At 37.2% G+C, this 26,655-nt stretch overlaps 1 protein-coding gene across 2 annotated transcripts in view; it reads left to right on the top strand.

Annotated features, from left to right (window-relative positions):
* The first annotated feature begins 4,228 nt into the window (after nucleotides 1–4,228).
* The window catches only part of LOC139138976 (E3 ubiquitin-protein ligase Rnf220-like), a 42,685-nt gene continuing 20,258 nt past the window's right edge, over nucleotides 4,229–26,655 (top strand). For both annotated transcript variants that reach the window (XM_070707633.1, XM_070707632.1), the window contains exons 1-2: nucleotides 4,229–4,823; nucleotides 24,424–24,550. In XM_070707633.1, the coding sequence (XP_070563734.1) occupies nucleotides 4,229–4,823; nucleotides 24,424–24,550 (722 nt within the window). The remainder of the gene's footprint in view (nucleotides 4,824–24,423; nucleotides 24,551–26,655) is intronic.

Genomic DNA, 26,655 nt, shown 5'->3' with positions numbered 1-26,655 from the left:
CAGGACAAAAACTGCGTTGCTATACCATAGCAGATTCTGAAGTTTATACTCGCTCGTATGCACGCCATACCATAGATAGTATACACACTTCACTAGCACTTGGCTGAACGCTCCTCACTTACAGGTGAGTAGATTAACAGTTATAGGTCGCTACGCATAATGATTTTTCAAAGTAAAAGTACTCGATGACAAGACAATAAGCTTACAGACTCGCTGTGATGTGATACTTGCTGAAGCATGGTGAATTGCCCGATGTAATTTCTTAACATTTTGTATGTAATCTCTCTCAGCACAATGAAATTATATTCACTTCAATGAAATTTTCCAGAGAAAAACATTCACAAATTAAGTCCTACATTTAACAGAACGTGAGTGCCCCGTGTGACATTTCAGGGGCATTGGCGATGCCGAACAAGAAGCCTTACAGAGGTTGCAAAAGTATCAGACAACATTGATTTTGATTTTAATGGTAAGTTTTATTAATTTTCATGAAATCTAAATACAAATAAGCTTACTAATGAAAATTAGCGTTCTACAAATTTATTTTTTTAGTTTTTAGTTTTTATTAGTTTTTTCGATAGCGCTAGTAATTACTTGAAGATGGTATTTCACAGGCAAATCTGTGCCCCGGGCTGAAAACGTTCATCTCTATGCTGTAAATGCATTATTAAAATGTTGTCAAAACATCTAATGACAACACAACATGTCGACGTTCAGTCGGGCTTACTCCCATGCCAACAATACCAGTCAACTTTAACTTGGTTTAAATTGTTTGATACAGTGTTAGGAAATGGCCAAGAATGCTATCCAACGTGAAACACGGAACCTTGGGCTCTAGCATAGACCCTCGGGGTTTTTTCTCGAGGGTTTTTTTTCTCGACGGTGTAATATGGTTCTGGGGACAATAGCTGTAACTTATGATAATATTGTCATCATTTCTTGTTCTATAAAATGAAAGACATGTCCTCCCTGGAGTATGTTGAACTATAAAGTATTAGTATTGCAAACACAACAGGTTGATTATGCGTGTTATTTATATTATTGTCAAATGAATTCTAACCCGGACTTCAAATTCAGATATCAAAAATAAACTGGATATTACATACATCATGAAGGTAAAAAGAGACTTTTTCATCTCCATGCATACATGCAGGCTGTTTTGATAGGTTGAACGCTGGGCATTTTGGATAGTCGAACAAGAAAAAATGCATTTTACATGTAAAAACAGACCAAAATAGTGTAAAATACATTTAAAGTTGCGGCTAACGTAGGACATTGTGTGTTGCTGTCACAGATGCTGCTCATTTAGTGAGTTTTCGAATTTTGACATATTCAACCCTAAAAAATATATCTAAACCTTGATATTGACACCCTTCCATTCCATTCCATCGGGACCTGAACTTCTTTTTGCGTAATTTACGTAATACCAGTAGCTCCATAAAATCCCGGGCTCTGACACTGGCGCGCGTTTCTGTGACATGAGAACCAATGTGATCACACAACTGTAATTGTTCAATACTTATCACTATCGATTAATTCTTTTAACGCTCTTTATTTGTAATTCTCCAAACAGTTGGTGTGATCTTGTGAACGCGTTGGTTTTTGTGGCAAAAGACAGTACATCCTTCCATTCACAAGAAATGAGACGTGTTAAGATACAAAATGAAAGTATTACTCGAGTGCATGTGAAACGTGAATGTGATCATTTTTAAATTCAGGATAAATTCACACGGGCATTGTGCGAGTGTCAGCGCGCTGTATGGTCTATATTTCAACAATATTCCATCATTGATTACTTTATTATCATAACCGACAGGGTCTCTATTCATTCCCGGTCCGATTTATTAGAAATCACGAACGCCGCGATGCATTATCGCGTCAGGAAAAGTACGAACATACGGGTTTGGGTAATCACGTTGAACTAGACGCGGGCGCGGTGCTGGAGCATATTCAACCGTTCAGCGTTCTACATGGTTGGCTCTGAGACAACGATAGTCTGCTTGTCTGTGTGTAAGGACTGATTACAGCGGTTACATTGAGCTTCAAGGTGAACAGACAGGACTATTGATGAAGAGAGGAAGGTCGAGTCACTTTACAACTCTTTTGAAGTGGACTTGTAAAGGGCCGGCGAAGCAGTAACCAAAGCTCAAGCTCTCTACAATCATAATCTGATCCGGAGATTATAAACTGGCACACCGAGGCCGACACGCAATGTAACGACACTGCCCAACGTTAAAATCATTACAAACCATACTGCAGCATATGTAGCCATGGAGACGTTTTTGCTGTGTACTTATTTCCTATCGTCTTGTCACGTGTAACACTTTAAATTATCCGTTTTGTCAGCATCGCGGTAGCAGCGGCGATGACAACCTCCATATTGTACGTATACGTGCATGTGTACTCAAAAAATAATGTTTTCATATATGCTCACGATTTGAATTACATGTAAATTTTACGTAGCACTCAGACCCATGGAAAGGCTATGGCCGACTCAGAAAATAAATGAACTGATGAGTGTACAAATTATTGAAAGCACGAAGAGTTATAGAATAATTACCGCAAAGTTATGCATCTTCCGAATGAAGGAAAGTAATCCATATTTGACGTGAGTTTATTTCGTTTCGTTTGCACATTTTGCAAGTTGAACTTGTTTTGTTGATTCACTTGAATTTGTCATCAACCAACAAAGTTGGCTGTGTCGTAGACTAAGAAAAAAACTGAACGAATTAGTTAAGGGAAGATTTAGTTAAAATTACTAATCATCTTTTGTCGAAAAATTACGACTGTTTCATGGACTTCCCATAATTGCTAAACCGTTACCATGTAAAGTTACAGCAGCTGGGGGATTTATCAACATTCGGTGCAAAAATAAAAACATTTTGTCTTTTATTACTGGCTAGTGACACAATTTTCTGTCTTTCTTTTCAGAATAACACTTCATCGTATCGAAAAGTAAATTGATGGCTAGTAGATTAAATTCCAATCGGTTACCGAGACAACGAAAACAGTTGAGTAAAAGATCTACATCATGTACAAGCAAGTTGCACCCGCTGTATCCAAAATCACAGGCTTGATGAAAACGAGGCTCGTATCATTAACATAAATCAACACACTGTCATTGGACGTTGCGCCTGGCTGGCAGTGGCAGAATCTGAACGAATTAAAATCTGGCAAGTCAAACTTTTCCCTCTTAACGCAGTTTTTCAATATCTGGCGAGATTTACCGCGTTACTGAAACGGTAATAGTGGTATAGACTCACCCTGAGGGCTATTTGTAGCGAGCTTTTGCAGGTTGCTGAGTTCGGATTTGCCGCCGTTCTGTCACGTACTGGTGATAACTTCCGGGAGGGGCAAACCTACTCTGGTGTGTTTACGTCACACTCAACACTGCCATTCACAGAACACTTCAGTTCGCCGTGTGTGCTTGTCGTGCGAGCGCCTCTCGTCATCGGTGGGTTCACCACATTACGCTCTGTGTCCGAACGTACAGCTGTATCGCACCTCGCAAAAACCGAACTTCCGTCTTTAATAATTACAGACTCAGTAGGCTCCAAAACTGCAGTACGAGAGTTCAGCAGGTCAGTATTTTTCATACTAATTAAAAAAACGAAAGGATACTTTTAAAAAAACTGTTACTGTTGACAATAACTTCGCTACAACTCGCTTTCTGTTATTCTCGGTTTACACTCCACTGTGCTGTACTGGGCAAGCCGTCAACCTTCAAAGACTACCCGACAACCTGTTACTAGTAACTGAAATTCACCCGACGAAGTAACGAAAATCCACTTGTTTTTCAAGTGCCAGTCAAGTAAAACGCGCAAACGACATAAAAGACTTGTTGAACTAACTTTAACAGACGGTCTATGTCTTGAGAAGTATACTAGTTCCGTAGAAAGTTTGAGTAACAAATGCAAACTACCCCTTCAGTGACTCTACATTTAATCTAAGGACCATTTTACTGAGTATGTATTTGTGTGTGTATGTGTATGTGTATATTATATACATATATGTGTGCATGTGTTTGTATATATACATGTTATGTATTTATTTGTATACATATGCATTTTTGGCCAGTATTTAACATGTACACATTAAAAATTCCATTTCAAAAAAAATCCACAACAGTAACATGTATCTCCTCTTAATTCATGAATTTTTTGATATACAATTTTTTCCCTATTTTTCAGATAGATAAACAGACTATTTTTCAACTGTTAGACTCAATATGGAAAATTCAACATTTCTGCCTCAACATCTTGGCACACCTGGCCTAATGGTATTGGCATCTACTGCAGAGGCTACAAGAGACCCAATGCGGCCAACTTTCCAAGGAGAACAACTGCCTCCAGGCCTGGAAAAAGATGCTTTCCCAGGATTTCATGCCTTGTTCCAGAGACAGAACATGACTGAGTTTTTCTCTCCGAGAGATTTTCCTCACCATTTTATCACCCTTCCACAGTTTCGCCACAGCTTTGAAGCGACTCGGTTCCTCAGCACAGCCGGTGCAGGTGCATTCCGTCGTTTCAACAGCGAAGAGCGAGAAAACGCATACAGTTCAGCTTTTGTCCCGACAAAACGAGGAAAACCCCCTCATCTAGGAGGAGTGGAGGCATCGGGGCTGTTCTTTGATCCAGAGCGTGCGAAAGATTTTCCATTTTCTCGCATGTATGAGAAAGACGACTTTGATAAAGAACATTCTAAAGGTGAAATGAAAAAAGAAAAAGAAGAATGCCTTTCAGGTACAACAGTTGAATTACAAAGCTCCCCAAGTGATAATGGATCAACTGATCGTTCAAGCCCAGAAGATGATCACATCAAACGTATGTATATAATAATGCTTTTCCTTAGCACTTGCATAATTTAAACCTTACCTTTCCTGCATCCAGTCGTCGTTCATTTTTTGATTGATAGATGGCCACTTTTGAATAAACGATAACTTCCTTCATTAATATCTGAGAGGATAAATTGTGCATGGATATTCGGAGGAAATTGAAGTGGAGAAGGAATTGTTGTATGAAGCAACACGGATGGGTTTCTAGATGCTGGCTTTGTCCGTATGTTTATTTATGTCTTCCTGCAATTTGTTTTTTATCTGCCATAGCACCGCATTGACCAGCTACAATGACGGGAAACAGTTTATTGCAAAAAGGAAATGTTTAATGCTGCGTAAGAGGTACTTCTCATTTCCCTCCGCTGCGAACTGACTCGTTTCTGCCGTCCCATTTGCCTTCCAGTTATTGCAGAAAGAAATTGGCCAAATCCGATTTAATTGAGGCTTTTTTTTTGTCCGTCTCTTTTTCCCCCCAAAGTGTTCACAGCCACTGTGGAGCCAATGGCACAGACGTTTTTCCTGTCGTCAGTTCCCCTCTATCTCTTCCACAACCACTTCTGTTTGTACGCACCATTTGTTGTCCATTCAACGTATTATTTTATTCATTCATAGGCTTGGGAGTGATTTCCCTGAGCAAGGACCGTGGAAAGTTCTTGCCAGGACCGGCACCATAGTGGAGTATATCACTCATTTTCCTCGTTTTTTTTTTGTTCAAAGCAGTTGTTCATATGCATGTATGCCATAAGTTTAACACATACACATACCCAGTACTGTAAACACACACAAACATTGCATGCACCATGATGACAACCAGTCACTCAGCAATATTTTCTAATACTCAAAGCCCTGCCAAATCAAATAAAGTATTTTTCCCCTCTAAGCTCAACCCATCACTTTTAATAAGTGCAAAATATGTAAGCATTATTTTAATTACTGTTGAAAATTGCGGCTTTTAATCTAATACTCTGTAATATGAAATCCAATTAACGCATTACTCGGCACTATAGTGTCCAAATCAAAAGGCCCCACATCGAAATGCCTTCAATATGCCCATTTCCACAAGGCTATAATTTTTATGGCCCACCTAGAACAATAGTCAAACAAACAGGCATACATAGAGCAAAATACAGGGGGTGTTTTCACTCCTAACGTCCTCTGATTTGATCACTCTATTAGCTGGACGAGCAAATTTGATTTACTGGATAGACTAATGACAATTAAGTTCAGATGAGAATTTTAGCTTTGCGCTGCTACAGATAAAATGTGTTTTGTGTTCATTGTCGACTCTTGATGGAAGGCGCAGGCATTATTAAAAGTCAGGATATGTGGTGCTAAGAATATTAAACCCCGAGTTAAAACTCTAGACAGACAAAGAGTTTTCCAGTTGCTTTGCATAGGCAGGGAGTTGAGAATTCCCTCAAGTCAGTCAGAGAATGGGCAATCACTACTCTCGATGCAACTCAGATATAATAGCTTTAATGCTTGTATAGTTGTTCGGATTACTGTAATTCCATTTAACGATAACAAAGCTTTACAAGGAGTAGTTTACGCAGAAATCTAACTTCTTCCACTCCACTGATCCCTCCGGAGAATCGGCACCAGGCTTCGTTTTCCTTTTTATCATCAGATAAGTTGCCAGATCCTATGTATTAGCAGGGATTTTTGTCTATTCAATTAACCTCTCCGGCTATCAGAAACTCATTACTATTTATTCAAGAAAATTGAAGCCCAACACATCAGAATATTTTGGCCATTACGTCGAGAAAGCTGGTGAATTTGCCAATTATGCCAGGTTAATATTATTCATGGTTTGGCATCGTGTTGATGACAGTAATTTTCAGTCAATCACTGTGTGGTGTACGCTGAATGGCAAAAAATGATGGACTTTGAAATAATATTTTCAGTTATATTGGAACGCACTGTGCTGCGCTCTCCTTTTTTTTAATGGTAGCAATGTTGTCGTTGCATCAAAGCCTTTGTGTCACTCGGGCAACTGCGCTACGGTCTCCTCAAATGATAAATCATAAAGCAAAAATAGTTGATAGCTACAACAGATTGCCCGGGCAGCGTGTTGATAAGGCAATTATTAATCACCATCGTTGGCAACAATGCTAGTCAATTTTGACATCCACCTGTCCATGTCTCTCTTTGTAAACCAAGAGAAGATGAGATTGAAAGAACCTTCAGCGATATTTTTTTTTCACAATTTCACAAACTCTATGCATTTGATTCACCAGTAGGCAGCTTTTGAACGCAACAAATCAAATGTATTCATTTGTCATTAAGGCCTGGGTGTTATACATCATAACACTCACTAAGATGATGAACTTGGTCGTTAAAATATTCAATAAACATGTTTACTTTTAATTTCACCGGTATCCAATTATTTTATTCCAGTAATTGAATAAACCTGGCATTTGAACCAGTAACTTGAGGATGCCATGTTCAGAAGCACCTCTGAATCAAATTGAGTGTACTGTGAAAAGCCCTAACCTTGCTATATTTTCAGATTTTCCAAGACAAAAATTTTTCTGGACTTTCAAATACGAGGGCCAATTTTGAGTTTTGATATTAATACTGATTTTACAGTTCACTTAATTTTTCATCAAGGAACCATTAACATGAACTTGACTTTTGACATTTTTGCTCAATCTACTCTTTGTCAGATTTACATTTTGCTGAAGTATTAGGTCCCATCTACGTGTTCTGTAGCAGTAATCTGGATTCATATTGGACACTTCATCTAAATACCTCATGACCGAGTCAACAAAATTTTTGTGCATCAGTTTCCCAATTTTGATGAATTTTTTCTGTAATTTTTTTGATAAATTTGGACCTAATAAACATAACATTTTATTTGCTACAGTTTTTGACCAAAATTTAGGGAAAATCTGAACAAAAAATAGTCTCAAATTGAAAAAATTGACAAGTGCGACAAAAATCGACTATGGCACTCAACGGGTTAAAATTCATTTCTTATAAAAAGTTTGAAGATTGCTGATAAAAATTGGGTAGGATGTCTTCATGTTGTATAACACAAAATGATATCAGTCTGTTTTGTCAAATGCCTAGAACCTCATCAGTTTCAGATTCTCAGAATTTCTAAAATTGCAGCAAGATTTTAGACTAGTTCTCTCAGAACTATCCTAGTGTGAATAATAGTACAACAGCTTTCTTTCAACCTTGTTATTTCCACTGTAGAATTGAAATTTCACAATCCCATTTTAATTCTGATTCTCAGAATCATTCTTTTTCCTTCAGAGAATTAATTTGAATTTTCACTTTTCTCCTCTAAACACGGTGCATTGAGTTGTCAGATGAGTCTAATAGACAAATAATGATAAAACATCATTATATCTACCCCTTTGTTTATGTTGTAAACAAAATTACAGTTTTGGTTCTTTGTAACTATTTTATTAAAGCTTTTCTAATTTCTCAATCTATTATATCACCTGAGTTCTGGTTGATAAAATCAGACATTAGGAGTTTTAATCTTGGTGGGATTAGTGTACAGTTAAGTCTATATTCCAGCCGTTATTAACGAAATATACAGTTGCTGGGAGTGAGTTCTTAATGAGTGCTCCACAGATAAAGCATTTGTTAGTTTTGATATGAAACATACTAGACTACAAAAGCCAAATGAATGAATGAATAAATAAATTGTTACAGCGCAGTAAATGTCATATACACAAAAATAGGACAAATAATTACGCTATCGGATCATATAATTTTTTTTGTTGATATTTTGGGAAAGTCTACGTCAATGTTGTGAATTGGTATGAGTGAGTATTTCTGTTGTACGATGCCATCATTACACAAGATCAAATTGCTTCTAATCTGTGGAATTTCAGAGATAATGAAATCAATAACGTTCAGCCTTGTTTAATTGAGACTTGTCCCGGAAACCAAGAGATTTTCTACAAGTCGGTTGCATGAGAAGTCGCCTGATTAGATATCATGGGGTGCAATCATAATGCTCATATTAGCACTGTGTAAGCTCAGAAGTTTTAGTTCATCTTCCAAAGATTACAACTAAATGGGATGAAATCTCTCTTTTCATCCGTGTTTGTGCCGACTTTTTGATTGGACTGCTGCCGGCTGCCAGCCGGATACATATGAGTCACATTCATTGTCATTCTCCGTGTCTCCCTGACTTGACATCGCGCCATCGCCGTAGTAAGCCATCAACTCTACACAGCCTTGTAGCTGACATGTTCTTTCCGGGGCCATGCTGCACATTAGCACTGTGTGGCCCTGTAGAGGCGGTAGTATTCTAAACAGTCCCCGCCCACTGTTCAAATGCTGAGTGTAGTCAGGGGCAATAGTATGTGACCAGTGTACTCTCCTCGAGTGAAGATGACAGTAACACTTAGTGGAAATCAACTGTGTTGCTATCACAGTATTGATGTTTGCGTGGATTAAGTCCTCCCGAAGAGCGCTGGAACCGTAAAGTCCCTTATGCTCTTTATCATCAGTGCGCTATTAAGTTTATATCCTGTTTTTTATCACTTTCTTTTAAAAATTACGGTGGGGACATAAAGGCTAGCTGTTTAAGGTACCACCTAATTGTGGATGGGAGTGGTGAATAAAGGCACTGAATACAGAAAATACTGGCCAGCAGCCTGTAAAGCTTTTTTTCTTGATCCCAACTACTAAAACAGGCTCAACTGATCATTGAATCATTTCAGCAATTGAGACTTGCTATAAATTTGATGAGATGTACTTTTGCTGTGATTTGATTTTCCGCCCTACTTTGTATTCATAATGGTACATTACGGAATTGGCAACTAATGTTCCTCATGGGAGGTAAGCTCCGGCAAAGAACGACCGCCCGCATTTCAATGTGTATATGTGTGTGTATGAGAGTGTGTGTGTGTGTGACTGTGTTTGTGTGACAGTCCTTTGTTTCCTCCCACAGAACAAAACAATCCGGTATGATTCATGGAAGCAGAGTTCATAGATTTGAAATTTGCCGTGGCGAGCGCCATGAAATATTGTGTGACTGCTGTTGCTTTCTCAGTCTTGGTTTGTGTCCAGTGAAACGTGTCGGCGGGTTACCACGACTGCGAAACCCCACATTCATCAAAAGAAAAGACAACTCAACAGTTAATGTACACTCCTAGTTCGGGGTTTCTCAGTAAATTATTTCTGATCTGTCAACTGAATGATAAAGCAGGCAAGTAAAATGTTAGTACCATTGAAAAGAGTTGAGGTCGTTTTGCGTAAGTACCCCGTACTTGAGATAGCGGTTGTTGTTGGAAACAAGTGCATGTGTACCATAGGATCAAAGCAAGATACTCTGTCAACTCGGAGAGACTGTATCAATGCCAATAATACCAACACTAAAGCCGACAGCTTTAATCTCTAGCTAGCAACGCGCCGAGCTTCGGTTACCATGGTGAACATTTTACAACGGAGAAACACCGAAACCCAGAGAGAAGAACGTGACAATTAAGTGTTTTTAGCTAATTCAACAGCTGCTACACTATACGTGGACGTTCAGTTCAGTTAGTGCTACACTTTGCCCACAGTATCATAGCAGATGGCAAATGTGAGGCCCTATCTCCCCTGCCTAGCTACATACACGACCCTGTACGGCTCTAGCAACGACATGAACCCACAAGTCATACATAGGGAACAGTTGAGAAAATTGAAAGCCAATCTAGATATCAACGGGACAAACTAATTAGAGCAACACCTGTGGATAAGAAAAGTCCATGGTGTAGTTTTTTGTCAGTGTGATATTAAGTGGTAAAACGGTGATTAAGTCAGGGACTTTGGGCTATGAAGCCTTACTCTAGTACTTATTCTTTTATTGTACTCCTGTTTACTGATCCTTCAAAGCCAGGACGATAGAGTTGTCTGTGTTGAAAAAAACCTCTCTGGCCAGCTTATTTCCTGTCTAAACACAGTGCAAAACAGTACCAGAACAGTAATATCATTGCTGTTGTCGTCAGAAAATGGCAAAGGTGGTTTTTTATTGCAGATTTTGAGGACAGTTGGATGTTGTTGCTTGTTGCCATGAAATAGAGACCTTGCTGTGTCATGCATAAATCACGCATACATTTCCTTTGCCGGCGATTGACTCAACATTCAACAGAAATTGACTCACCACTTCTGTCCCGGCATTGTCTTTTCACCACGGAAAGAAAGGGGAAAAAAGATACTGTGGCCCAACATACTGAATAGCTTGATAAAAATTCCACCCACCACACCTGTGTAAATTGAACGTTATATTGTGCGTGGTGCATTAAAGTTTAGGATTCTCTTGTGGGGCAGAGTGTCAGTGACTGCAAGTCAATTCGTTTGAAATTTCCCATAAAGCAGATGAATATCATTGGCACATGTAATAATCCTTACTGAATGTTACAGTTAACTAAATTAACATTTAAATAGTGCCACTTTCTTAATAGTAGCCATTTGCTACTTGATCTAGGCGCTAACACTCAATTCATTATAAACAAGTTTCGTTTTCACACCTTGGGGCGATGTGAAATTCCATGGTTCTCTGCCAACTGGGTAATTAAGGTAATAACTCTAAACGCAACTGATTGTCAGATGTTCCCCCTAAGCAATGCTCTGTTACTGGTCCACTTAATATGTCAAAGCAGAGAGGATAATTGGGAAAAACAAAACTGGGGGGAAAATATCCGAGCACTTTTGTGAAAAGCCTGCAACCTTACCTACAGCAGAGTCACAGCTTTGCCTGGCATAATACGTTTTGTGAGCTTTTATTTTTTTCTGTTTTTGTCCTTAAGTATGCCCCTGCATAATGCTTGTATCAAGAAAGTGGTTTTCAAATCTGATTTAAATGCAATTACAGTGAACTTTTTAGGCAATTAGACGTTTTTCAAAGGCAGAAATCATAAAACCATTACTGAATTTTTTTAATTAACATAGCCTCTGATTATGGCGAACAGCAAACAAGACGCTGTGATTTGATTGGAATAAATAAACGATAACTTCAAAATAGTGATATTCATATTAAGACATTAGCACTAATTCCTCAATTAGTAGGCTGATTGGCGAGCAGATAAGACATCATTAATATTTCATTTGAAATGACCAAATTTTGTCCGGAAAGTAATTGATGCCACAGACAGATGCAGCAAGCCTTGTACTTTACTCACATTAACAGCAGAGATAGGGGACTGACGGTTGTTCTGTAGACCAATTTAGCAAGCAGATGCCCAGAATAAAAAGTCATTAACGCAATACAAATGGCTGTCACCTTAAATGTGTAAATCAGGCAATTTATCCCATTGGGCATTTGTCACCTTTACCTACTGCGTGAAATGTCTATGCCTTTTTTTTCCCACAGACTCTATTAAGTTACTACCGGCTCCTAGCTTTGTGTGCCGAAGGGGTATTTTATGAGACTATACTCACTGCACAAGCCATTGTGTTGTTTTTTTCCCCTTGCCGTATTTGTGGTTTTCCTGTTGTTGTAGCAAATTCGGATCAACTCACAGAGCAGATTTTTGCCAGTGAGTCAAAAGTCAACCACTACAAGCAATACTGTGGCAAACGCTTCTTGTCTTCAATTTTTTGTGGAGGGACTGTGGTTTGATGACTCTTGTGAAGTGAAGCAAAATTCAGATCCACTTTATAACACAACACATCTACTGGGTATTGAACACATCATTTGAAAGTTACTCTATATTTGAGAAGTGTATGAAAAAATCACCATCCAAGCAAACAAAAGAAAACAAAAACACAGCATGCAGCCTCCATTTGAAGCCTTTAGAAGGTAAACTGTACTGAATGCCTGTGCAAAATTTTTTGTGATATGTCAACAAGAAGTGTTTGATCTGAAATGTAGCTTCTGAGATGGAAGACCTATATTTATGTCATGGTATGTTTTGATAATATTAGCATGTTAGCTTAATAGAGAAAATGTTAAATTGCTTGGCAAATGCTGTGAGGGAGACTTAACAATGAGTATATCAGTTGTTCTCTGTGAGAAAGAAAACTTCAAAGTATGTGCAGACACTAACGTGTCCAATGCTTTTCACTTAATAGTACGAAAACTCTAAGCAAAAAAAAAAATTGAAAAAACTCCTACTATATCAAAGCTGTGGACAAAGCAAAGCATAGAAAAGAAAGTACCGTATTCTCAGGCAGTAGATAAGAGCTACAGTTGAAAGGGACAAGTATGGCACCACTTTAAGGTCATTCGGCATGGTTTTGGTCAACTGGAAATCAGCCAAAAGAGGACAAGGGGCTGGTCAAAGATCGGGCCATTGCAGGTAATCAGTGCACCCCATTAGGGACAGCACACATTAGGGATGAAATAGTGGTCGTAAAAATTACATGTATCAGGTGGGTATGGGAAACATGGTGTCCTTGACATAATGTTTTGGCTTTTTCTTATACCGTCTAAAAGACGGCAAATAATGAAGTACTAGTGAAATAGATGACGGGTAATTTGCGTGTTTAGCAATTGAAGGGCCCAGTCAGAATTCAACAGTAGAAGTTACTTTGGGGATAATTGACTCAGGCCAGCAGACTTGGTGTCTTTTAAGTCACCAGCCAAAACAAAAACTCTGTCTGCCGTTGATTGACTGACTGAAGACAGCAGACGTGGTAAGTTGGGTAGCCATTAAATGCTGCTAGGGAATACAGTGGTCACAAAGTAGTTTGGCAACAAAAGATTTCACATCTGCCTATAAAAAATGAGTGATTTTGAGCCGAGAGTTGTATCTGGAGACAGACTCTCAGACAAGTATTACAACCTCAACAGAAGAGTGTCTGGAAACTTCTCAATAGAGTCATGGTGTATGTACATTTGCTAATGAAACTGTTACAACAAAAAATTGGAGCCAGGGGGCTATATATTTATATGTAGACAAACATACACATACTTGAACACTGTGTTTATTTATGAGGAACATGTACTTGGCAGAGCATGCAGGTACTAGTATTATACCCTGTCTGGTGATAAACACCAAGGTTTTTTCAGATAAAGATTATGGTAGTTAATTTCAAGAACGTAAGGACTGGATTGGAGCCACAGTGATTAATTGGCAATGTACCACAGGTGGGCTTTGAAATGCCCCCCCTCATCACTATACTCAAGCAGAGCTCTAGGGCCTGTTGATTCTCCCAACTGACTCGACCCCAACCCTTCACTTCAAGAAAATTTGCTATCATCCATGACATGTAAAGAGAGGTTGCTTTCCTGTAGTGGCCAGGGTATTTCAAACTTTTAAAAGTTTGCACATCTGAAGTCGACAGCTTGCATTCAAGTAAATATCTAATACTCTGCACATTGTTAAAAAGCATTTTGACTGTTGCAAATGTAAATTTTAGTGTATATTCACTTACCAAACTACTTCAATCTGTTACATACCTTTCACAAAAACTTTACAAAGAGACCTGAGGTAAATTATCCAGGTAATTTTTTTACTGTGTTAAATTGAACTAGCAAAACTGAAGTGAATCACTCATTGCTCAAGCATATATTAATTACTGGGACACACATTTTAGATGCAACAATAATATGAGATGATCGAAGAGTACTGGAAGAAAACAAATTGTCAATTTGGTCACATCTTGTCGTATCTTGATTTGATGCATTTACCAAACCATTGCTTTCAGAGATGGCTTTCAAATACGTTTTTAAATTTAAAATTTTTTGTTGTATTTTCCATTTAGAAAGATGCTAAATTACTCAAATTCAAAAGCTACAAAAATTTTCTTTTTATGGTATGGAGAATTGAATAATGTGAAAATGAAAACTGAGAGAAAAGTTTTCGATTTTGGTGTAAGCAGACATTGGTATTTTTAAATATTTCAACACTTGAAGGGGGAAAATTAAGATTGTACATCTTGTGCAACCATCTGCTTTACTTCTTCCATCCTACCCCTCCCCTTCCAATATCATATCTTGCCACCCAACTTTTTTATCACACAGTTGTTTTGAATCTAAATGTTTGGACCTTGACAGAGTGGAATGGGTTTGAAAGAATGACAAAACTTATGTCTGATATGCAGACAGGAAAATAAATAAGGAACAAAAAATAGATTAAATACCAAAACCAACGGCAAAGTAATAACACTTGAAGCACCACAAAACAAAGAATGTCGACAGTCCGATGTGCCTTTTCTGTCTCTTATTATTGCAGCACATACGACAGTGGGGGAACTGCAAGCAGTTATGCTTGCGTTGTTCTCCACCCCTGTATGTGCGAGAGACTAGTATACGTCAATAATAGTAAAGAAAAGGCCCAACAGACAGTCAACAGTCTACACAGTTATGCAAAGTAATACAAGTATTGTACATGAGTATTTTTTAATCCTTTGTCACCAAATTTTGATATGTTCCAATCATTTGAGTAATTTGGTGGACCTATAGATACAGGGGAATGGAGTGCAATGGTTATAATGCAAATGTGAAGGTCATGGTTAATTATCAACATTGCATATTCATATCCTCAGATATGAACATGCCCCAGTGCTCTATGCTACATACTGTTGTTGCCCTATATGCCACATGCTGGTGTTGTCCGCATATATTTCCAAAAAGATTCCTCATCCCATAGTGTGACTCGTACAGACAAGAAGTGTTTGATAAACTGTGACATGAGAGCTAACAAACCCTGACATGTTGATATTTATCATTGAAGAGAGATGGATTTAGGGTGCTCAATTGAAACATTGTACGTATGACAGGGTAGTTTGATGTGACGACAGAGGGGGGCTTAATGCTAATGAAGATTTATCAGCAATAAATCCACTGCAGTTTAGAGAACCCCTCAGTGTTTGGACTGTAAGCTTTATACCCTCAAAAGATCAAGGAAGAATGCGGAGTCGCCATCAGCTGAATGATATTAAAACAAGATAAACACCGATTCATTGGATGACTTGTGCAATGGCTCAAATGTACGCTTAATGCAATATTTTAATTTTTTCTGTAAACAGTGGTAACATATTTTTCTGATTCTTCAGGATTTGTTCAAACACTTCGTTCTTGACAAAATTCAAATATTGTTGATTTTTTAAGCTTATTTCAGAGACATATGGAGCAATACAAAGAGGATGAGACAAATAGATCTATCAAAGATGTATGGTAGCAAATGCTAGCTTTAAAGTGTAGGAAGCCTGTGATCACAAGCTTAAAACTTAGAAAATTGTGGCGTTCAGAGTCTTTGAACTGACGACATTTTAGTGACAGTCCCACAATTTTGCTGATTCAAAGCATTAAACACTATAATTTTCCATGTAAACAACTCGGTACTTGTGTAAAAAGGTTTTAACACACAAATCTACAAACCAAATTGTAATCGATGTATCAAACTTGTAACTTTCATGTGTGTAGAGTTAGATCTCAGTCTGTCCCCATATTCTAAATATCGCGATACCTTATGTTTGATGGAATGGACACAAACCATGTATCTACAATTTTTTACATTTAATCCATTGAAATTCCTGACATTTGACACTCACTCTATGAAAATTTCTTTTCAAATGGGCTTCGACTGTTGAATAGATCGGAAATCAAGACATTTCAAAAAAGTGGGACATTTATTATTGTAGTTGCTGCCAAAAAAAGATACACGAAGTCTTTAATTGTTGAATCATTGTTGCTATAAAAATGAGTAGCAACAAGATATTTGATATTACAAAGTTTACTCAGTGTGTTTTACTGTAAATTGTTGAAAAAAGTCTATATAGTAAATTGTTGAAGATGATAAGGACAGATCTAGGAACTTTCTGACAGGGTAGTACAGGTGGGTTGTATACATTTTGAGTACACAAGTAGTATAAGAGTACATTGACCCTGACAATTTTGGGCTGCATTGAGCGTAAATTCTAATTTTAAGAAGGCTGAGGTTTGTCAGGTCAGCTTAGCACACGATCAATGTCCATACAGCTGTATAAAAATAGTTCTTTTCGTCACCAGTGGTTTTGATAAAGTTTTCCAAAACATTAGGTCCAATATGTCCATTCACGTACACATATCTGGGGTATAAATCAAATTTGGAAAGTTAGTCGAGTACAAATACGTGTTTGAAACTGTTGGAAAAACCAGTTTGTTGATATTGTAGTGGCGCTACGGGTAGGATTAAAAGTTTGAAAGAATAATGACAATGTGTGTATGTTTAAGTTTGGATTCTTAGCTAAATCGTGATTTGAGTACCGTCTTGTTTGACGTAGACATGGGTGTGACGCCAATCATACTCTAGTTTTGTGTCATCTCTCATGAGTGGTTTCCATGTAATTGACGTGGATTACTGAAATAAGCTATATATTATGCACTTCATGTAAGTCGCTGAAAAACATAATTACTCCAAAGAATCAGATACACGTATACACCCATGTTGATAAATTGGTTGTCAATTATACAGGTGTCAGCCCTACCATTCACCTCCTAACCCACCAAGGGGGGAAATAGCTTGGTCGCACAGTGTGCCGTACACACACACCATCAACTCTATACAAGTAACCTGGAGTACAGTAGCTCAACGTTTTGCCTATAGGTTTAGATGGTGAAACTCGACTGGTTTTGCCTTCCGACTAGTAACCCTAAGAAAAACCTCAAGCCCAGTACCTGTACTGCACCTACATACACATCTGCCGCACTGTGTTTAGGAAAAAAATCAACGTTTGCTGTACCAAGACCCAACTATTTCAAAAGAAATTATGGAAAAATATCATGACTATGCATTGTTTTCAGATGGAGCCTATTTGATCGGGACCAAAGTACACATGTTGTGGAAAGAGGTTATGAAGTTCATGTAACGATGTTTTGATTACATCAAAAATTCATATCAGGAACAAAATTTGCTAAAGCAGATGTGAATGTGAACACGAATGTTTCTAGAAAATATATATGGTGGAGAAAAAAAAAAGGCCAGAGAAATATAGACAAAGATATCGATAGACAGATATAGCTTTAGAATAGACAAAGGTGGCAACAAAAACATGTGGAGAGAGACTGCTATAGAGAAACACCCGACTAGACACGGTGATCAATACCATTCCATTGTATCGAGAACATATACCAGAGTGCAGTCTGACCGTACTAGTGGCGACTGTACCTGCTTACATGTAACTCCCATTTATTGACTATGTATGACAGACACACTGGCAAGTTTTCACAAAATAAGGAAAAAAAAGTGGGGATTAATTCACAGGTCAAATCAAACGACTTGGAAGGTTGGAAGTCATTTCAAAATGGTGAGATTGGAAAAATGGAAGTGTTGGCGAGATTACCATTTTGAGTACTATGCCGAGGTACTTTGTATGTATCAGGGAAGGAGAATTAATGCCCGCTATAAATGATGAAATAACATTTTGATAATCGTCATAAGTTCTCTGCCCCTCATTTCTCAATTACGCTTTATTGGCCTGAAATATAACAGCCATTCACTAAATTTTAATGAGCCTTTGAAATAAAGTTTCATGCATTTTGCATGATATGTCTCAATACTGTGTATGTGTACCTGCAGTTTAACGCTTTCGCTCATCTGTGATTGTCGTCCGATACAGTAAAGGAAACTGTATTAGTATGTCCTACTTTCCTCATTTGAAAATTGCACCCAAATCCTCCTAAGGTTCTGGTAATTCAGCAACAGTGGAAACAAATTTCATGAAGTGAAAAAAATATAAAAGTAAATGACTTTCAACAATATAATGACAGGCCCTTGACATACACCTGAAATGATCCAGGTGAGCTAACAGACTTATTGTCTCCTAGTGTTTTTGCACTCTCTGTCCATACGGTATAAACCAGAGCAAGAAGCCCGTCTACTCTCACATGCATTTGTTTACTTTGTCTGCAATTTTACGGTGAAAACTCAGGTGTTACATAAAAAATTTAAACACAGAATTCATATTTTTCAGTTGCTCATTGCCACTTGGAAAAATACATCATCTTCAGGTTTGAAATTACCTTGAACTGTGTGAATTAAGTCGACCGTCATTTCAAGCCAATATCATCGGAACGAACATACCTATTTCATCTCAATTCCTATTTCATCTTGCCTATGGATGTGCTCTGGAAATAAAACTGGAAAACTCAATTTTCCTTTTTTTTTTCAAAAGAGGAAATTCGGGTCAGGAATCTTACATATCACGATACGCCTTTCAATGTCATTTTACTTTACTTTGTTGAAGTATTTTTAAAAATCGCAAATATTTTGTTAAAATTAACAACAACAATGCTAGATCTGGTCACAAAATCACCAATGAATTCTTTAAGAGTTTTGCATATAGCAGTATTGTAAAATCAGCCCAACACCCATTAATCTGTTTCACAAGGAATCACTAAGAGTCAACCTGAAATCCGTTGATATGTAGTGAAGATACCATTCAAACAGCTATGCCTTACAGATTTATTTTTGAGATTTTGGAAACCTGCTGTGTAAAAATGTTTGGGGAAGAAACTGTCAAGATTGGGAGATTTGATACCTTATTTTGAAAACATCAGTGACTTTTCTGCCGGGATGAATTCCCTGATTACAGTGATTAGAAAGCATCCTCAAGGATGCGACCTTTCATGCTTTTTACAGATATTGCTAGTATCACACTCGGGCTCAGAGTCATTGCTCGTAAGTGGCAACACAGATGTGATAGGCAAACACAGCGACTGAAGAAGTCGGCAACACCATGACGAAACCCTTGAACAGCAGGTTGACAAACCTCCATAGAAGGGAAATCATGTATAAGAAGAAATAAATAATGGGATAAAAGACTAGGAAAACTTGTTGAGTGAAAGGGCCAAACAGTGGTGTGAAAGAACAGACTTCATCCCTCTTTGAAAAGCCTATTCAGAGAGTTGTATTGACACGGGGTCGGGGCATGTGGTTGCGGCATCGCTACACGGACAAATTGTAATTGTATCCATATTGATCCATGAGCCAAAGGGGTTGTCAGAGGGAATTGGTAGTAACTCTCCAGTTTGGAGAGGGCGAAGGCCATTTATTGACATTATTTCCAATTCATTTAATTAATATTAAAAAAACAGGAAATTTTGAATAATAGATGAGTGGAGATCAGCTGTTTCAGATGTGTGTGGCTCAGTGGAAATTGCGCTGGGAACAGCACATATGTCGGCAGCAACGGGTAACCTGAGTCCGTTTTCTGGCTGCTGACTCTCCCCTCACAATTTTTTTGTATCAACTGATCAAATAATCCCACTGAAGGGGTGGGCAGTAGTCTGCTTGATTTCCAATTAATTTATGTTTTCATTGTGCATCCATGCATGAAATCAGTCCTTCTTCAACCGAGCCGTTGCACCATTGCAACGCGTTCAATCTCCTAACGGTGTGTCTTTACAACAGTTGACATGCCCCATTACGGCAGTAGACGGCAGTTTGCTTTTAATATTCACAAATACTCCTCGGAGGCAAACGCTCTCAGTCAATGCATTTTGAATGAAACATATTGAATGCGAAATAGACATTTCTTTCCCTATTATATCTCTAAGCAGGCAGTTTTGAAATTTTACGGCCGTTTGGTGCTGTCTTGATCACTGCTATTTTCCAATCATGGCAGAATGTGAAAGAAATGTGCAAAGCCATTATGAAATTGACAAAGTGCGAATTGCAGTTTTAATTAGAACTTAAGTACATTTGCTTTCAAATCTGATTTTACCCTGTCAACTTTTTCTATTATTTGCCTCTTTTGTCAGTGTTTTTATTAACCATTTGTGCTCTCTCTCACATTTTCTCACGATCACGTCAAAATCAATCTATGAAAACATTTCACAGCTTGCCACTAACCATGATACACACAACTGGTTAACTATGTTTCCCTCCCAAATAAGTGCCCATTAGAAACCGACAGTGATAAAAAGCAAGATTTTCTTATTAAATGTCAATTTCAATATTTTGGTCTAATTCTCCTGCTGGAACTGCACTTTCCTGTCCGCTAAATCATAATTATGTTTGGTGCTATGTCTCCGACATACCCGAGAGCAAATATCCAATTGAACCAGAACGGTGAAAATTACAGAAGGTAATGTGTGTACTTCTGAAGGTTGATGATAACTCTAATGTATAATGCTCGACCAATGTGTCATTTACTTTTCCCTGTTTAATTAAGCTGTAAAATTGTACTTTGTGACAGAAAATTAATAGAACTTAGATGAATTAATTTTGTTCAGCTCGTAAAGTTTGTTTCTGTTGATGACTTTTTTATGCATATATTTTTCCTCATTCACAGAGCTAATGTTTTTATTCCTCTCAGTAAACCTCATCTGCCTTTTATTTCTTTAAGTGTTCAATAGATAGGTGATAATTGATTTATTTTTTTCAATATTTAATGAAACCGGCAAATATCTAATTTTGTGTGCTGTAAATTAGTCCTCACAAAATGCGAGCTATTACACAATCTGGTCGGTCTTTCTACACTGTCAAAAATTGTATCCCATTTCATTGGATCAGTACATCTACACAATGAAATAATTGAAATCGTCAGTGTGAAATTTACTGCAGCGCTAAGTTTTTGCTTTACATGCCACTCACAATTTCTACCTTGTGGCCAAGCATACATTTGTTCATTCCACATTTAATCTTTAAGGTACTCCGCTAGCAGCTATACCATTGATCTCAGAGTACAGACAGCAGACAACATAATGTTACCACTTTGTAAAGCTAACAGTTATGACACCCCTGAAGACCAAATTTTTAGAGTTGTAAATTTACATACACCTTTGAGGGTAACTTTTTTCCAAATTTAGGACAATGAGAAAATGTGACACATATGTTTATATTGTGGTTCCTATTCAAAAATTTAGCTTTCAATGTAATAAATTCCGAGTAATAACTCAGTCAAAAATAATTGTTTTGACAATTTAGCTTGTTTTAGCATATACATATACATATAAACACAATTATTACTAGTAATTGAAACAATCAGAAAAATGAAGGATGTTCCTATATACACAAACTTTTAGATACATAAAATTTTATTCAGCTATTGTATAGAAGATGTTTCGACTAAGAAGCTTCTGAAAAACTCAGACTTTTAAATACATTCCAAATTCACACATTGTACCAACACAAAACCTTTGAAGGATCTCGTTCACCGTCTCTTTCTGTTGAAATCAATGGAAAGCCAGGCAACATATGTTTAGGAGAAAATTGCATGACATAAAATTCTGGGAATTTTTATTGTGTGATCCAAACCTTTCTGCGATGAAATACATAAAGGTGATTTGAGCAAAATGTACATGTGAATAAAGATAAATGACAGCGGATTTGGGATAGTGGATTGTCATAATTGCAGCTACGTAAGCTGTGCTAATACCAGACCCCAGCTTTTATTTAAAATATTGGCAAAAGTTTACAAATCCCCTCCAAGTAACTGAAAAGTGGTTTCAGTTGCTAAGCAACAATTGCTGTGCAAAATCTGCAAAATTCATGAAGGATAATGCTGCCTGCAAATTACTTTTAAATTGACATACTTTATGTCAAGACTTGAAATGTACGCCAGTACCAGAGTGTTCAGGATGTTTTCTTTCCCCAGTCATGATGAGCTCAACCGCTCTAATTAATCACAGCTCTCAGAAAAAAGATCAGCCGCTGACTCAGTCTCTTGAACAGTCAACATCATGAAAACCTGTTCAAACCTGAACCAGAATTTTTGAAAAGGCTGAAATTTCACATTTTATTTAAAGTGTGTGTGAACTACTCAGTAAATAATTATTAAAATGCACAAATCATGCAAAAACCCATTCGATGTCAAAATTCTAGCAATACAAGTCATACTGACTTACTCCCAAAGTCGGTCACAATGCTGAATGTTAAATACATCAATACAGCATGCATATGTGATATGTGAACAATGTCCTATGTTGTTGATGTTGAAACTGAATTCAGTCAGGACCAGACTTTGATCATTTTTCGACAGAAGCTTTGCATACACGATGAGTTGTGTGGCGAGGGAAATACGTTGTTTTGCAACATTCTTTGGAAAGAAGAGATGTATGGGACAAAATGATAATATTATCAAAAATTACAGGTATCATACCCATCATTTGTAGTAACAGGTCTGATGGTCTGGTGACAGGATTCAAGAACCATTTGAAACTAACCCATCATTTTTAAGGACACTGTACCCTGTGCTACCAGTATGTTTTGGCAAAGTACACTGGACACACGTATTGATGACACCCATAGGATGAACTGGTTAGGAAGGTTTTTCAAAACCTTCCATTCCACAACGAATAGCTGCCAGAACTTTTCCGTAGCATGCTCTTGCAGAGTCTGGAATCTAACTGTTTATCATCAACTTGGAATGATAAAGGTTCTTCTGGACTAATTTCAGAAATTGTCTTAATACACAAATATAAAAAGACAGGAATTTTTAAAGTCACTTATCAGTCAGCGTGCTTCAGCAATCTGTACTGTGATCAAACTATAAAGTGTATACAGTTTAATTTTTTCTGCTGTGTTACAGTAGGACTCGGCTCTGTTTAAAGTCTGCACAGGTTTATCGGTGACTTATTGGTAAATGAATGATTACGACACATACATGTACATCATCGTTGCTATGGAGTCCAACAGCTGATCATGAAAATTTCAACGCATTCCTAGAATATCTGTTTCAACAAGTTTACCCTCTATCATGAGAGCGATGAAAACAATGCTCTTTTTTACCAGGAACTCAGATGATTATTTTCAACCAGGAATCCAGTCATTCTTTTATGTGACCTCTCATTGTCGCCTAAACATTACATATTATTCTAGTACATCAAATAATTCCTTTTGATATCTCCTTTGACTGGAAGCAAGTTGAAGTTCTGTCTAGTTCACATCAAAATCCAAAATGCCTGTTACAAAATTTTAGGTTCATAATGTGCCTTTCATATTACAGGGAATCAATTTATTATTTTTCTGGACCAAAAGTGGAAAATAATAAAATAGTGGAATGAAATAGCTTGAAAATTGTATCAGCAACTCATCTTATGTGTTAATGAAAACTTATAGTCATTTTCACTAATTGTTCCTCCTTCGCAACAAAATGTACATCAAGATTGTAACCTTTCTTTGCGTTGAATACAAATTTCTGTATTGGTAGTAAATTGAATGTCGGGAAAGGTTCACTTTAAGGTGGAGTCCAGCTGTGGGAAAATGATATTCATAGAAAATGGAAGAACATTCCAGCTTGCAAATTTTACACAGGAAGAAATCACAGAGTTTATCATATTTCCCAAAGAAAATGTTTTTATTTAACAGAGAATTCATGTACTAGTCACATGTTTTATTTGATTTTGCTCTCTCATTCAAAAATTTACACGGTATAGCTCTAATCTTGTTCAGTTAAAACACAAATCAAGTTTTGTAAAATCTTTGATCATGGCATTACCATACTTTATGGCACATATTTCAAGTCTTTTCCCATGATGAAGGATGTTAAACTTTGTACTTCAAGATCATAAAATTATTATTTATGATCCTGAACTAGGCAAGGCAAATGTCATATGCTGATTTTGACTCACGTGTGCTTGTAATGAAAAAGAAACCCAGTAATCAAAAAAGACATTGTCTTTCCCTCCCAACACCATTTTTGTGGATATTTTCACACCAAAACATGCTGAATTATAATAATACAATTGTTTTTCTGTCCATTGTTTACAGGTAACTTGCAACTGCATCACAGAAATGGACAAAAGCCTGTGTGCCCCGTGTGCGGTGAAACTCTACAGCCAGGTGAAATCACCCACCATTTTGCTGTAGAAATGGACAAAGTCAATAAAATGGAAAGGTAGGAGTCTAAGCACTTTATACAACCATACAGACAAACATAATCTTGAAGTGTTTTGACTGAAAAGACGGAGTCTGTGACGCTTAGTTTACAAGGAGACAGCACAGCCTTGGAACCGTAGCTGTAGGTTCCGCCACTTGACTTTGGAGCCATAGACTGTCTACTGTGAGTAGCTCCCTGCGTTTACTTACTGATCACAAGATAAATAATCTTGATGGTTTGATCAACAAACATGTTAAGGAGAATTAGAAGTTAAAAATTAAAATATCATAAAATTTTACTGAAATTTATCCTCAAGGACTCATAGTGATCCACAGTCAAGAACATAAATATTGATATGTGGCGATTTCTTTTTTTCTCTAGCCTGTTTTTACTCTATTGCTTGGCTGTTAGAAAGGTACTTCAACCAGGTGGTAATTTTGCAGTCATTTTTCAACATTCAAAGGACAGTTTCTTTTGTTGCCTAACATTCTAAGGCCCAAATTGAAGGCTACCAAATGTCCAATAAAAGGTTTCCCAGTATTTCCAGAAAGTAATCACCTGTTGAATTCAACTTTTATGGAAGGATAACTCACCCTGACGTGTCAATCATTCAAACTTCATCAATTAATGGACCAATTTGGCCTCTGAATTCAGCTCACTGTTGTGAAGGTCAGACCTGAACTCTACATCAGATTTCAAACAGTCCCTTTTGTTCAGTTGTAAATACGCAGGGCTCTTCCAGTGGTGTTTGTTTTTGAGGTTTTCTCTCCATTCTTTCAAATTCCCTCCACCTTTGTGCTGTAACTTAACCACTCCCTGAAAATATAGCCACATGTACCTCTCTCTATGCTGCTATCAGTGTCTTCTCGCTTACCAACCAAATTTGAACAATCTTTTTATCTCTTGCAAAAATATTTGACTAAAATTAGACTTATTTTTTCAGCATTTTGCTTCTCCTCAGAATCTTTGCAAAAATATTTGGTTAAAATTTAGAATATTTTTTTAAGAAATTAGCTTCAAAGGAACTGTCTTCTTTTTTTTATAGTTTTCTATGTCAAGAAAATATGAAATAATCACTTCACAATCAATCAGATACAATGGTAGAAAGAATATGATACATAACTCTGCTGTGTTCTCAATTAATGTGATGTGCCGAAATTACGTTCAAAACCATCAATTCTGTCCTGTTAATGGAACAATAGTCAAAAAAAAAATTAATTGCGGCAATATTATTAGATATGTTCCTAGAAATAATCACACATTCTTGCCCTGATGAACTGCTGTTTGGTAAAGTTTTGAATTAAAAGAATCAAGCAAACATAATATAGTCACTATTGATGTGTGCTTGGTATTAAAAAAAACTTTAAATATAACTGTATTACATCCTTATTGTGACAATTTTGATCAAACCTTTTAAAAGATTCCTGAAAAATTAGAAAATTCAAAAAAAAATGGAGATCAACAGGTTTGTGCTTGTGGAGATTTTTCCTTTGTTGATAGAAGAATTATCAGAGAATGGATTCATGGACAGCTTCTGTAAGCAAACACTTGATGGATGCACATATGGAGAAAAGTCCAGAACAAAATCCTCTGGGGCTTTCAAACAGTTGTATTAATTTGTGTGCTACAACTATTTTCAGGAATGCTGTACAATTTTTGTGTGAACTTTGAGATTACAAAAACATCAACGGTATCGTTACAACTGAAGTAATTCACATGGGCATGAGTGTGTGGAAAACTGTGTATTTTTAAAGGGGGTCATAATCAAGCACACAGTTTGTTAATTTTACCAGTCCATATTTGTCTAGCGGACTGTGTTAATTTAACACAGTCTGATGTCTGCCCACATTTATGTTTAAGTTGCCAATTTATTACAAAACGGAGTGGGCCGAAATACTCACACTGTGTACACTTCTCTCAGCAACTGTTTGAATTTGGTACCTAGCAACTTACACCCTGGAATATATGTCGGTGGGAATTAACTCCGCGGGGTAGGTCGCTATTACAGGATCAACTCAGTTTCCATACAAGCCAGTCTTAATCCTGGTCATATATCATTACCCTGAAACAGCCATCTCATGATCTCCCCTCAATAATAGTTCAACAATTAGTTTTTAAAAAGC

This window comes from Ptychodera flava, chromosome 8 (assembly GCF_041260155.1).
Source record: "Ptychodera flava strain L36383 chromosome 8, AS_Pfla_20210202, whole genome shotgun sequence".
NCBI lineage: Eukaryota > Metazoa > Hemichordata > Enteropneusta > Ptychoderidae > Ptychodera > Ptychodera flava.
Note: the sequence above shows the minus strand (reverse complement) of the source record. Positions and strands in the feature narration are given on the sequence as shown.